The sequence below is a fragment of the Dama dama genome, chromosome 21 (assembly GCF_033118175.1).
Source record: "Dama dama isolate Ldn47 chromosome 21, ASM3311817v1, whole genome shotgun sequence".
NCBI lineage: Eukaryota > Metazoa > Chordata > Mammalia > Artiodactyla > Cervidae > Dama > Dama dama.
The window spans coordinates 30994823-31010282 of NC_083701.1; the positions used below are offsets into that span (position 1 = coordinate 30994823).

Sequence of the window (15460 nt, forward strand, 5' to 3'; positions counted from 1 at the left end):
TGGTATTATTTAGCAAAACTATCGTGTATTTCACTTTGACCAAGAAATCACATTTCTAGGGATCTGTTCTAAAGATATACTGCATAAGAAATGATGTATGTGTAAGACTGTTGATAGTGGCACTGTTTTTAATAGTAAAAACTGGAAACAATTGAAATAGCCTTCTGATATTGGAATATGATGCAGCTGGGAAAAGGAACAAAAAAACTCTTTGTACAGTACTGTGAAGTGATCTCCAGAATACCTGGTTAAGTGGAAAAAACAAGGTGCAGATGTGGACACTGTATGTTTTTTGTGTAGGAAAGGATGTGAATATTCAAAAGGAAATAATGGAAGAATAAATCAAGAACTGAAAACTGATGACTTCAAGGAGAGGTCAACTGAAGACAACAGAGGTGGATATTACACACCTCTGGATTAATCTTGTTCATAGCTTTGCATATTTTAAGCAATTTAAAAGCAAAACTAAATGCAATAATAATGGCAGTCTCTAACAATTGAAAATAAACAAGGAAAAAATCTATATCCTAATCGGTGGTGAAACACATGGAGAATAATTATTTTAAATGACTTTAAAACATGGACGTTACCCTGTATATTCCTCATGGGACATATGGTAAGGGCAAAAAATAGCACGCAAAGCAATTTTACTCTGCATTCAGTGATCTTATTGTTAATTTATGAAGTGTTGTTCTTTTGTGATTATGTTAGTGCGATGAGAACCAAACTTTTAAGCAGAAGATGAAAGAGAAACAAATGTAAAACTGGAGATTTTAAGTTAAAAAATTCTGTGATTTTAAACTTCATTTGGGACTATAGTATGAAGTCACAATTTATTTTTTCTTTTCTAAAACAGTACATATTTCCTATCTCTCTCCCCTGGAAATGCCTGAAAACAATAACAAATAAGGAGCAGCGAATATCCTTAGCATCCGTCTAAATACTATTTTCCCATTTAAAGGAACCAGAATTCCATGGAAAAGTGCCACTTCCAGGTGCTGGGCAGGAAATGTGCAAGATGTCCTAGGACAGCTTGCCTGAAAGCACAGAAGCTATATAAGAATACTGTCTGAGGTTTTATCAAAAGGACACAGGAGTGCAACTGATGGAGGCTTTTACCAGCCAAAAATGGGACAATAAGAACATGAAAAAAGAAGTTGCTCTTTTAACCTCGTGTTTGACAGCTACCATGTAGAGTTTTCCCACACATCTTTCTGAGTTCTTACACTGCAACTTTTAAGTCCGTATGTGTCATTTCCTTTTTCTTTTCACTTTATTTTGGTGGTTACCAACCTCTGTAAGATAAGTTTTACATATCTGAGGCAGAATTTAGGGTAGTTTCTGCCAATACTTCATGGCAAATAGATGGGGAAACAATGGAAACAGTGAGAGACTTTAATTTTGGGGGCTCCAAAATCACTGCAGATGGTGACTGCAGCCATGAAATTAAAAGATGCTTGCTCCTTGGAAGAAAGGCTATGACCAATCTAGACAGCATATTAAAAAGCCAAGACATTACTTTGCCAACATAGTCAAAACTATGGTTCTTCCAGTAGTCATGTATAGATGTGAGAATTGGACTGTAAAGAAAGCTAAGCGCCGAAGAATTGATGCTTTTGAACTGTGGTGTTGGAGAAGACTCTTGAGAATCCCTTGGACTGCAAGGAGATCCATCCAGTCCATCCTGAAGGAGATCAGTCCTGAGTGTTCATTGGAAGGACTGATGCTGAAGCTGAAACTCCAGTACTCTGGCCACCTGATGCAAAGAGCTGACTCATTTGAAAAGACCCTGATGCTGGGAAAGATTAAGGCAGGAGGAGAAGGGGACAACAGATGATGAGATGATTGGCTGGCATCACTGACTCGATGGACATGAGTTTGAGCAAGCTCCAGGAGTTGGTGATGGCCAGGGAAGCCTGGCGTGCTGCAGTCCATGGGGTCGCAAAGAGTCGGACATGACTGAGTGAACTGAACTGCCTATACTTTTCAAAGTTAAAATTTCACTTTAAACTTAAGGATCTTTCTGCAGAGTATACACAGAGTTAGATATACTTATTTATATTCCGAACAGTTTAATATCAAACCTTTTGCTGATTGGATCTTGGAGTCAATATATAAATTACTTTTGGGGGTACTTTATAAGAAGGATATCTTTACTACTGAAAAATAAAATTACAAAAGAACAAAAACAATGTAAGTTAGATAAGGATTGGCATATGAAATTTAGAGATGACAAATGCTAGAATGTGTAATCATTTGCTTGGTATTTTATTTATTCATTTGCAAACATTAGTTAAGTATGTTCCAAGACACTGTGTTAAGGGTTAAAGTTAAAAATAAATTTAAAGACGTGACCCTTGTCTCCAGTGACTTACATAGAAAACACTTTATTTCTCAAGTTTTAACCTCTGAAGTGAAATAGGTTTATATAAGATAAAAACCTATTTTTAGCAGCAGAGTTTTCATAATAGTCAGTTAACCAGTTAATCATCATTCCCACTTGCAAGGATTTCAGTATTTCTTGATTTCATTTGTTTTTGTTTTTTGTTTGTGTGTATTTAAGTTAGTATGACTTTTCAGTGTCATAGTGTTAATTCTTATTCATTACCTGAAAGTATGCAAAGAGTTGGACAAAGCAAAGTGGTGACTCCAGGTTTTGTAGTGAGTCTGTTTAGAACCTAAAATAGGCATTTTTGTGGGGGAGAATTTTCTTCGCCCAAATATGTTACCTGCTTTATTTTAATGTTATAATCATATTTATAGATTAAAATATATTTGTTAAATATTTACTCCTTATTTTATATCAAGAAGTATGAATTAAGAAATAACTTCTTAATCAAAATTCACTGTCCTGTGTTGGTCTGTTCTTGTATAACTGTATTGATGGTAATTATAATCTGATGTAAATAATCCTAATAGTATTGTCTCTCTTAACAGATTTTATTAAACAGAGAAGAGCAGGACTGAATGAGTTCATTCAGAACTTAGTTAGGCATCCAGAGCTTTACAACCAGTAAGTAATTTTCGTTGTGTTCTGAGGACATACTGAAACCCAGCCTCAGATCTGTGGAATGTTATTTTGTGCTGTATATTTTTGTGGAATCTTCCTCAAGCATTTTTCCCCTGGTGTTTTTAATCCTCTAAGAATTTTCCACCTGTTCTTACTTTTCTTTTCCCTCCATCAACTCAAGGTCCTACTTTCTTTCTTCCTACTGTACTTGTATTTGTTTTATAGATTTACCTTGAAAAGACTGCACAGTTAAAACATTTTGCTGATTATTTGATGCTATATTTATTCATGCACTGAGAAAGCATTTCCTCATGTACCTCTGTGTGGGAATAAAAGAAGAAATGGGAATAAAAGGAGAAACGAGTGTTACCCTTACCTTCCAGAGGCATCGGCTCCCATGCTTTTAACAGACTTCTCAGAGTCACAACATGGGAGGACTGTATTTTTAACTGTTATCCTCCTAACAGTGATTACTATTTTATAGTTCTTTACAGTTGATAGAGGATTTCTATCTTTTGAGCAGGTGCTCTGACCTCCTTTTTAACTTAATTTACTAAATTAGTAAAATACTGGAGCTGGACCTCCTCTGACCAAGCTCTTCAGCCCAGTGGTCTGGGTTTCCCTTCCCGTGATGCTCGCAGATAAGATGAGGGTCCGGGCGGGTCAGCCCCTGCTGTAGCTCTGGGATTGGCCTCTGCAAGGAGGAGCAGGTGGTGGAGGGGCACACAGCTGGGTAGGACCCTTGAATTCAGGGTTCCTGTGTGTCTTGTGTGTTCCTCAGCAAAGAAACTTTTATCACTTGGCTCTTTGTATAATTATTTTTTAAACATTATGCCTTTTCCCTCAGACAAATTCTGTGTTATCTTCCGCTTAGATCATTTACCCTTCTAAATAAAAACAAAATAAAAGTTTTTATTTTTTAACTTGTATTTATTTATTTATGGCTCTGCTGGGTCTTCGTTGCTGCAGGGGCTTTTCTCTAGTTGTGGAGAGTGGGCTCTAGTTGTGATGTGCAGACTTCTCGTGGCGGTGGCTTCTCTTGTTGCGGATCACCGGCTCTAGGGCACACGGGCTTCAGTAGCTAGGCTCCCGGGGTCTAAGAGCACAGGCTCAGTAGTGGGGTGAGTGGGCTCAGTTGTTCTGCATTATTGTGGGATGTTCCCGAACCCGTGTCTCCTGCATTGGCAGGCAGATTCTTCACCACTGAACCACCAGGGAAGCCCTACCTTTCTAATGTTTAATTATTATTATATGCACTTGAGATTACTTCGAATTGATGTATTTCTGACTTGTTTGAAATTCATACACTAAGAGCTTGAATTTGTCTCCTTTGACAGAACTTCACATGGAGTAAGTATAGAATAGATGGTGGTGATGTTTATTATTTCTGCTGGTATTTTGAACGCTGTTACTCAGAACTTCTGACAGTGTTTGTTAAATTTTAAGCATTCATTTTGGATCTCGAAGTGTGGTATTATAAAGATGTTACATTTGGTATTGAAATTTAACTAAAACCAATTTGCTTGTTTCACTTTAACATTATACTATAAAATATGCAATTCTTAATTATACAGCCCAATAGATTTTTACATATATATGCACCTCTTCTATTTAAAGTAGAGGACTTTTCCAGCACCCCCAGATTAAATAGCCAAGAGGGTTTTTTTTTAATTTTCAATTTAATGTTTAACTGATGTTTTCTATTTAATAAAAAGTGACATTTCACGTTTTCTGGATCTCCTCTGTTAATGGAACTTTGTTAGTTTCACACTCTCCATTTGAACATCAAACTGTTTATAAAAATAGTACAGGTTTAAGAAAACAGAAAGAGAAGCCAATCAGCAAATGTATCTTGAACACCTACTATATGCCTATTCTTATTATGTGTGGAAAAAGCACTTCAAAAGTAGCTTTCTGTTAGTAGAGAAAAGGTTATTTTTAAGATAACATCTATTAAAATGGAATTTTAAAACTCAAATAAAATATTATTATTTATCTGACCTGTGGATAGGAAAGGGTTTTCTGAGCATACTGGCAGTGAGTGATATGTTACAAAGTAAAACATTGATAAATCTGGTTAATAAAACCTTTTGACCTCCAAAAATTACACGTGAAATTTAAAACCAAAAATATAAAGTTTCTCATGAATAAAGGACAATAGATAAATATACTTAACTGAAAGAGCTCATGCAGATAATACACACTTAAGACCCCCCCCAAATAGATAGAGCACATTAACAGATGCAAATGACTGATTAATTACTAGAGAAACTGAATGTTTCCTTATCTGTTTAAAAAATGCAAATGAACAAAAATATTTTAGCTTTATTGCAGCATAACACAAATAGAAAAGAGCACAAGTCATGAGTGTACAGCTTAATGAATTATGAGAAAGTGAATATATCTGAGTATCACCCCCTCCAGGCCAAGGAATAGAACATTGTTAGCACCCCAATATTGAGTATGATTCCTTGTACTATGCAGTAGGTTCTTGTTGTTTATCTTTTTTTATATATTGTAGTGTGTATATTGGAGAAGGAAATGGCAACACACTCCGGTGTTCTTGCCTGAAGAATTCCAGGGAAGGGGGAGCCTGGTGGGCTGCCATCTGTGGGGTCGCACAGAGTCAAACACGACTGAAGCGACTTAGCAGCAGCAGCAGTGTGTATATTAATCCCAAACAGTATGGAGGTTTCCTTAACAAACTAAAAGAAGTTACTTCACGATCTGCAGCCCCACTCCTGGGCATATATCTGGAGACTACTCTTAATTCAAAAAGATACGTGCACCCCAGTGTTCATAGCAGCACTATATACAATAGTCAAGACATGGAAGCAACCTAAATGTCTGTGAACAGACAAATGGATAAAGAAGATGTGATGTGTGTGTGTGTGTGTGTGTGTGTGTATGTATACACGTAATAGACTATTATTTATCCATAAAAAATGAAATAATGCTACATGGATGGACCTAGAGATTATCATATTAAGTGAAGTAAGTCAGGCAAAGAAAGACAAATACAATATGGTAGAATTTATATGTGAAATCTAAAATAATGATACAAATGAAATGATGGCAAAACAGAAATAGACAAAACAAACTGATGGTTACCAGAGAGGATAGCAACAGGGTGGGGAGTAGGGGGAAGATAAATTAGCATTTGGGGATTAATATATCTCAACTTAGAAAAAAAAGAACAATTTAGGAGGAGGTACCCAGATCTAGAGATTTAACCATTCCTCAGGATCGTCATTAATCTGTGCAGTCTTATTTCCTCTTTATGGGCTTCCCTGGTAGCTCAGTTGGAAAAGAATCTGCCTACAATACAGCAGACCCCAGTTCTATTCCTGGGTCAGGGAGATCCACTGGAAAAGGGATAGGCTACCCACTCCAGTATTCTTGGATTTCCCTGGTGGCTCAGCTGGTAAAGAATCCACCTGCAGTGTGGGAGACCTGGGTTCAATCACTGGGTTGGGAAGATCCCCTGGAGAAGGAAAAGGCTACCCACTGCAGTATTCTGGCCTGGAGAATTCCAGGGACTTTATAGTCCATGGGGTTGTAAAGAGTCAGACACAACTGAGTGACTTTCACTTTCTTTCCTCTTTATATCCATTTGTTCATACCCACTGTTAATGCCCACTTCAGCAGTTTTGTTGTATGTCTTTGGGTATATATTGAGTGACTGTTGCTTTGTGTCTGAGTGTTTAATGTGTCCACATAATGGTGCTTTGCTGTGGTTCCTTGTTTCTGACTGCTGTCTGTCTGGTTGGTCTCCTTTGCAGCCAGTTACCATAGCTTGCTTACTCATTTCCCTAGTGGTGGATGGCTGTTCTGCTTCTGATTCACAGCTGTAGAGAGTATAACAATGAGTCTCCTAGTTACATGTCTTTCGCTGAACTTGTACATAATTTTTTTCTGTAGTTTATTCTTAAAACTGAAATTTCTGACCCCAGGGAAAATGTATACTCAGTTTAACCAAATATTGCCAAAATGCTTTTCAGAAAAGTTGCCTCATTTTATATTCTCTTGAGCAGTACATGAGGGTGTTCCTTTCCCTTCATCCCTGCCAACTTGGGGTTTTATGTATCTTTCTAGATTTTTCTGATTAGTGGACGTAAAATGACTTTTCACTGTTGTTTTGTTTTTTTCCTGATAATTAGTGAAGTTAGCCATCTTCCTAAATTTCATTACCATTTGCATTTTTCTCTTCTGTGAACCTTTGCCCATTTGTTTATTGGACTCCCTGTTTTTAAAAATTAATTTGCTTATTATAATACAGTAGTGATTATTATTGGATTTTGTTTGCCTTTCTTACTATAAATGCTACAATGCTTACTTTTATTCTCATGTTAAAGAGAGAAAAGGTGTAGAAATGCAGTCATAATAAAGTTAATTTTTGTTTTTAGTCCAGATGTCAGAGCATTCCTTCAAATGGACAGTCCAAAACATCAGTCAGATCCATCTGAGGATGAGGATGAAAGAAGTACTCAGAAGGTAGTAAGAGGAATTGTATTTTTTAACAGAAAAAAAAAAATACCATTCCCCAAAGATGAAATTATTGGCAACTTTAGGAACCACATATACTTAAAATAATTTCTTCCATTATAGATTTTCTGCTGTGTAGGAAACATAAAAACAAATGGGTATACTTCTAACTGATCACTATTTCTTTTAAAATTGATAAAATGAGTACTTTTTATAATAAAAAAAAATAGTAAGTCAGAAATATCCATATTATCAACAACCAGACCTATTTTAATATTTTTAATATTTCAGTGATTTTCTTTCTAATATATGAAAGATTTCTTAATATATGAATTTTTTAATTACTTGATTTTAATTATACAGCATATAAAGTTTTGTGTTCTGCTCTCTTAACTTTACATCATACTTTTTGATCATCACGTATGTTCATCAAGATCACTGTAACTTGAAATGGTGAATTTTGGCCAGCAGAAGAGGGCTTTTCAACCAGAGCACTTCATACCTCTTCCTCTGCCTTGTCAGGTTTTGATATGTAGAGCAGTCAATATACATGTGCTGGTTGGCGTTGACTAAGTTTTATTGCTGTAGTTATATGCACATAATTAATATGTATTCTGAATAAAGAATAGGTATTTTTTTTTAATGAATTGTGATATAGTAAGTTTGTGCTTTCTTATGAAGACATTTTCAACATATACTTTAAAAGGTTATATTAGAAAGGTAGATTACCATAATTTAACTCAGGATTATTATGTAGCAGTTAAAAGTACATTATAAAAAAAGCATAATTGCAAGTGTTTATAAATACCTTTATAATTCAGAATTTATTTATACTATTGGTGAATACATAAATGAAAATGGGAGATGTGTAGTTTTGTCTTTATGATGTTTTAATTTTGTCATGGTGCGGTTTTTCTGATTTAAAAGGTAATGTCATTACTCACAGCTAAAATCTTCATTTGAAAAATAGACATGACTACTAGAAAGTAGTTCTGATTCTCTAAGGGGGCCCTCAGTTAAGAGAATAGGTTTAACTCTTTACATTTGTGACAGGGTTGCTCCTAGGACAATGTAAAAGGATATTTTAATTTCGTGTATGTGCAGTTGGTCAAAAGAGAAGTAACCAGCTGGGAAAACATAGTAAATAAAGCATAAGAAGGAAAAATATCTGTGTAAAAAAAAAAAAAGCTCATACAAATGGATTTTCAAAAAGAATGATATTTAAGGCTACAGTAGATGAAAGGAACAGGACCATGAAGAAGTACTCTTGGTAAACAAATATATGGGAAAATGTTCAGCCTTGATGCCAGTAGCAAATAAAAATTTTAAATGACAGGTTTTTTTCCTCTACCAAATTAACAAAAATGTCAAGAAACTGAAAATACACCAGACTAAGGGTAAGGTAAATTGGGCATCCTTGGGCCTTACTGGTGTTACCATTTTATGCAGCTCTTGGAAAGCAATTTGGCAAAGTGTATCAAACATGAAAATAATTCATGTCACTTAGGAGTTGATGTAAATGAAACAACGCTTCTCACAGAAAAAAGCAAAGATATTCACTTTAGTATGATTTATAATGAAAAGTTAGAATCATTTTGAACATTCATCAAATAGTGATTGTCCCTATATATTGTACATTTAAAAAAACATTTCTAAGGATGATATTATTTTAAGTTTTGACATACCATTAAATGAAATCAGGGTATAAAACTTTTTATGCAAATTTACACAGTGTGAGCATGATCAGTTTTTAGAAGTTAATGCAAAGACTCTATGGAGGTGCTAGAAGTATTTGTAATCAAATTACTTGTTAGTATGGATTTTTAAAGACAGCTTACTACTATTCAAAAAATATTTTAAGGAGTGAAATGTATGTAACCATGATTTTCTTTGTTAATCATGTTGAGCGTGTGTAGGTGTAGGTCATGTGAAGAATATCTTGCCATGCTGTAGGAAAATGCTTTTTGAAGAAAGAACCAGACTAAGAGAAATTGCTGGGTTCTGGCTCCTGTTCTGTCTTGGTTGACTTTACATCCAGATTTTGTTTCTTGTTTCATCCATGAAATCTGGAACTTGGACTAGGATCTTTTGCTGTTTTAAAATACCAATAAAAAGAACCTCTCCAAAAAAAAAAATCCTTGCTTCATCTTATACTTGTAAATATTTATTTTTTTTATTTTTTAATTAAAATTTATAGGAAATGTATCAGTTTGGTGCCAACATTGTTACTTTATAAGAAATGTATACTTTAGACTGTTTGCCCTTAATTTAAAAAAATAACTTGTTTTCTAGAGATTGTAAGTTGCAAATGAATTTAAGTGGGAATATATATGACATGTCTCTAATAAGAATTTGCTTCGATAAAATTGTTGATTCTGATTAAAGAGAATGTTTTTTAAAACTTATTTTTTATATATATCTTATATGACGTATAATTGTATAGGGCTCTGGTAAATGTGCATATATGAGACATCTCTGATTTAATTCTTTGAATGTATTAAGAATTTCATAGTGAATTTTTTGAAGCAGAATTCACGTCCATTTGGCTTTTGTGAAAAGTGCTCACTGTAAAAGGATCACTAGTTTAATCTTTTGGGATTTTGAGTAAATTTCTAGCTAATTATTAGTGAGCTAGAATTTTATTAGTTAAATTGCTTTACGGTATACTGTATTAATAGGTGAGTAAAGATTTGCTTCTAAGTTAATAGAGATTAAATGTACTGTGCTGTTACAATAAGAGAAGCCTATCTAAAAATTAGGTACTATCACAATAGTGGAATTAGGGAGAAAAGCACTCTTGGTTTTATGTGCTTGCTTTGCAAATAAATTTACCTCCTCCCAAATTAAAACTTTAATCCAGCATTTGCAGTTATAATCATCATCACATGATCATTTCTTATCTTTAATAATAGCTTATTAAAGTATTTGAAAATTTAAAAACAAAAGCTATTTTAACTAATTTTTCAATGTAAAAAAAAAAATGATTCCTCTTAAATTATTATTTCAGTGCGCACCTCTTCTAGGGAGCTTTCTGCAGTTTACTTCATGCATTTACCATCTTTGAGCTTTATTTCTGCCTTACCTTTTTCCTTAGAACTTCTCTTGAAATTTATCATTAAAATGATTGTTTATATTGATTGTGTATCTTTCCAAGACTCTACACATTTATTGAGAATTAAAGCTTTAGGTTTAACATGGCAAATATCTGTGATACAGTTTTATGTATTTTACTTCAGAAATATCCATTGACTGATAACCTTTGAAACTCTAGTAAGAATGTTAAATTCTTTTCTTTTTTTTCCATCCCAACAGCTACTCTCTACCTCACAGAACATCAACCTGGGACCATCTGGAAATCCTCAGTAGGTTTAATTTGTTTCAACAGTCTAAATGGATTTGAGGAAGATCTTTTTTTGTAAATGTGCAGATGTACATAATTACACCAATTTAACTGGAAGCCTGTGAAATAGAACTGTGGTTACAGTGACTGTGGCACTCTCATACGCTTTTCTGATTCACTGCTCTAGCTTCTCTTCGTTATAGTAGAGCTCTGAGGAGTTTTTAATCCACAGATTGTTGGTTGGGTTCTGCTGTTCTGCCATTGTCACTTTCCTGGTGTGTGTGTGTGTGTGTGTGTGTGTGTGTGTGTGTGTAAGATGAGTAGACCATATTTCTTTCCTGGTGTGTGTGTGTGTGTGTGTAAGATGAGTAGACCATATTTCTTTCCTGGTGTGTGTGTGTGTGTGTGTAAGATGAGTAGACCATATTTCCCAGAGGAGCAGAAGTCCTGGGAGGCACTTGGGAAGTACTCTGGCAAAAACATCTGTCCAGGCCTAATTGATATTCTCCTGGTGCCCAATGTCATCGGTACAGCCCCGGTTGTTAGCTAGCTTGGTCCAGAGGAGACTTGATGGAAATCAGCATATGAAAAGCTATTAAACTTTTTTTTTTTTTTCAGTTTCTCCCATAGTCCCATATTTATTTGAACCCAGGGGAAACATTTTGCAGAACACCAGGAGTGGCAAATGTAGGCTTCACTTGAAGGTTCAACTCCAACAGTTCATTGGGATACAGAGGAGTCCAAGGCCACTTCCTGGCTCAGTTTGAGGAGGGCCCTGACAGATGAGTGATGACTGCTGTGGGTTAAGAGGAGTGTAGTGTGGCCATCCTTATAATTATCCTTCCAGGCTTACCAGGTTAATTCTAACAAATTCTCTCTTAGCCCAGCACACTGTGCTGCTGCTCTCACCTTTTTGGTCCACTTAGAGAATGAGTATGAAGTGAAGTGAAAGTTGCTCAGTTGTGTCCGACTCTTTGCGACCCCACGGACTGTATAGTGCATGGAATTCTTCAGGCCAAAATACTGGAGTAGCCATTCCCTTCTCCAAGGGATCTTCCCAACCCAGGGATCAACCCAGGTCTCCCGCACTGTAGGCGGATTCTTTACCAGCTGAGCTGCCACGGAAGCCCAATGAGTATAGACAGGAGAAATGATAAAAGGAGACTAAAGAAAGAAGAAGTAGTAAGGTAGGAAATCAGCAATGTGGTGTCACAAAAGCAGTTGAAGACAGGGAATACATAACTGTTGACATTGCTGATAAGATGGGTTAGATGAAGATTGAGAATGGACTGCTAAATTTAATGTCACGGGTGACTTCTATGAGCAGTTTCAGTCATATGGTGGATACAAGAGAGTTTGTCAGGCAGCACAAAATGGAAATATGCTTCCAGTTAGGGTTTATCACCAACAATTAACAGTAGGACTTTGGCTGTGGCCTCGGTGTGTTTACTGTGTGAAGGATTTGCATGTTTTTTCACTATTAGATTTGTTCAGAACATTATTTCAGTATTTCAGCATATCATTAGAGAACAAAATAGTTCAAAGAGCAAGTTCTAGAAGAAGAAAAACACCTAAGCTTAGTTAAGTATTTATCTCCCTAATCCTGACCTGTTATTATTTAACCCAGACTGGTATTACTCTCATGTTTGTATTGACTTTATTTTGGTAATTAATTGAAGGACATTTAAAATGTGAATGGAGTCATTTCACTCTCCCTAGTCCAATTTAGGAATTCATCCTCTGTTAAAGAAAACAGCTCTTCTGGCTACTTAAGTTCAACTTTGTACAGCCGTCTGTTTTTGCCTACATACAGCCAGTGGTGCTTTTAACCTGAGGTTAAGATAAATAAAAAGACAATCATAGTATTCTTTCTGCCTTCTCGGCTCCTGGTTTTTCTACATTACTATCTATGAGAATCAGTACAGAGTTCTTTTATTTTTAACATGCAAGTAATGTGTATGCAGAACACTGTGGTGACTTTTTCTCTATCAGAAAATTTTCTTAGTGACTTCACCAGGTATTCCTGCTAGTAACTTTGTTTTCATAATAATTTCCAGACTACTTAGTCCTTGAACTATATCCCTAATTTATCTAGTCATTCAGTTTCCTCATTAACAATATTGTGAGGTTTATGGTTAATAAAAGTGATTTGCTACATTGAGTTCAAAATGATAGATCATAGATAGATAGACAGACCTTGTTCTCCCAAAAAGAGTATTACTGAAGCCCTTCTTAAGCCAAACTTAACAAGGCTTAAATAAAATGACAAAATCTCTTATCTAACCAGAAAGTAGATATTATTACTATTCATTATTACCCACTCCAGTATTCTTGCCTAGAGAATTCCATGGACAGAGGAGCCTGGAAAGCTACAGTCCATGGGGTCACAAAGAAATGGACACGACTGAGTGACTATCGCTCATTCACTCATTACCTTTTTTATACTAAAGATGAGATCCTACCACTGTAAAGGCTGGAGTTCTCACGCTGAAGTGTACCCAGGATTTACTTATTAAGGAGTGAAGTATTAAAAACTGTTGAAAAGTTAACATCTTATCAGTTTTCTTGGAGGCTAATTCTTTTCATTTTTCATTTATTTCAGTGCTAAACCAACAGACTTTGATTTCTTAAAAGTTATTGGAAAAGGCAGCTTTGGCAAGGTAAGAATATTTTTATTTTTTCTTCAGTAAATTAGTACTTTAAAAATGGATGCTTTTCTAAAATTAATTGTAAAGAGTCTGCCTGCCAACGCAGGAGACACAGGTTCAATCTATGGGTCAGGAAGATCCTCTGGAGTAGGAAACGACAACCCACAACCCACTCCGGTACCCTTGCCTGGAAACTTCCATGGAGTTCCAGGCTAATTCCAGAGTAGCCTGGTGGGCTGTAGTCCATGGGATCGCAAAGAGTCAGATGTGACTAAGCACACACACACATAGCTGATTTATAATGTTGTATTAGTTTCTGCCATACGGCAAAGTGAATCAGTCAGATAGATGGAGATTCTGTGTCCATATAGGTCATTACAGAATGCGAAACAGAGTTCCCTGTGCTATACCGTAGGTTCTTACTGTCTATTTTTTATATATTTTTTATATAGTAGTGTATTTATATCGATCACAATCTCCCAATTTATCTTCCCACCCTTTCCCCACTGATAACCATAAATTTGTTTTCTACATCTGTGACTCTTTCTGTTTTGTAGATAGGTTCATTTGTACCAGTTTTTTAGATTCCACCTAAAAGTGATACCATACAATATTTGTTTTTCTCTGTTTGACTTCCTCCACTCAGTATAACAATCTCTAGGTCTCTCCATGTTGCTGCAAATGGGATTATTCCATTCTTTTTTATGGCTAAGTATTATTCCATTGTGTATTTGTACCACATCTTTATTCATTCCTCCATCAATGGGATGGACATTTAATTTGTTCCCGTGTCTTGGCTATTGCAAATAGGGCTATAATGAACATTAGGTGCATGCATCCTCTTGAATTCTAGTTTTCTCTGGGATATATGCTCAGGAATGGGATTGCTGGGTTATATGGTAGCTCTATTTTTAGTTTGTAAGCAATTTCCATACTGATTTCCATGGTGGCTGTACTGGTTTATAGGGGAATGCATGCTTTATATATGGGATACCATGGGGCATGTTGGTATGCAGGATATAGAATTAAGATGCTTTCTCTCCCTTCAAAGAACTGACTATAGAATAATTCGAGATACAAGGCATCTACTCAGATTCTAACCTAAAATTTATTTGTTCAACGAGTATTCTGTTGAGCACCTATGTGTTAAGCACTGTTCTGGTCCCTGTTAGATGGTGTTGAACAAAAATGACATGCTTTGTACCTTTGTGATGCTTACATCCTATTGAGGGAAATAGTCAATTAAAAATATGCAGTCAAGTAAATAATTACGTGTAGTAATGGAGCTGTGAATGAGATGAAGACTAGAGTCAAGAGACAGGAAAGTAGGCAGTCGGGGGGAAGCCACCACTTAGGTGAGTTAGTCAAGGATAGCTTTATACATATACACACACGCACATGCATATTTTGGCTACACTGATGCATGGGGGCTTCTTTAGTTGCAGGCAAGGGCTTAGTTGCTCCACAGCATGTGGCATCTTAGTTCCCCAAACTGGGAATTGAATCCTCTGCGTTGGAAGGTGGATTCTTAACCACTGGGCCACTAGGGAAGTCCCTAAGGATGACGTCTTTGAAGAGGTATTATTTAAGTTGAGGCCATAAAGACATCCGTGAGCAGCTGTATAAACAGCAGTTGGAGAAGGAAAGGGAAGTTTGCATCCCCTGTCCCTCTTCATGCAGTGAATATTGAGTGAATCACGAAACTTGACAGTGTGCCACAGCAAGCAAGAAGAATCCCTAAAGCCAGAAGCATCAGAGATGGGAGTTGTCAGAATCATCAAATGTATTTAAGTTCCTTTTTTGCATTATACTTCAATCTGTAGTAAAAATAAATATGTATGTGTTTAATTATAGTGGGCTATATTCATAGCTTCCAGTATCTAGATCTGGTTTGTTTTCTGAGTTCCCTAGAGACCAGAAACTGTAGCCATAAAATTAAACCCATGTGTGTTCATTAATTCAGCAAATATATGTTTG

General features: G+C 35.8%; 1 protein-coding gene across 4 annotated transcripts in view; it reads left to right on the forward strand.

The window, feature by feature from the left end:
• The window catches only part of SGK3 (serum/glucocorticoid regulated kinase family member 3), a 107249-nt gene that overhangs the window by 74353 nt on the left and 17436 nt on the right, over positions 1-15460 (forward strand). For all 4 annotated transcript variants that reach the window (XM_061123419.1, XM_061123417.1, XM_061123420.1 and 1 more), the window contains 4 exons: positions 2938-3013; positions 7417-7504; positions 10808-10857; positions 13438-13495. In XM_061123419.1, the coding sequence (XP_060979402.1) occupies positions 2938-3013; positions 7417-7504; positions 10808-10857; positions 13438-13495 (272 nt within the window). The remainder of the gene's footprint in view (positions 1-2937; positions 3014-7416; positions 7505-10807; positions 10858-13437; positions 13496-15460) is intronic.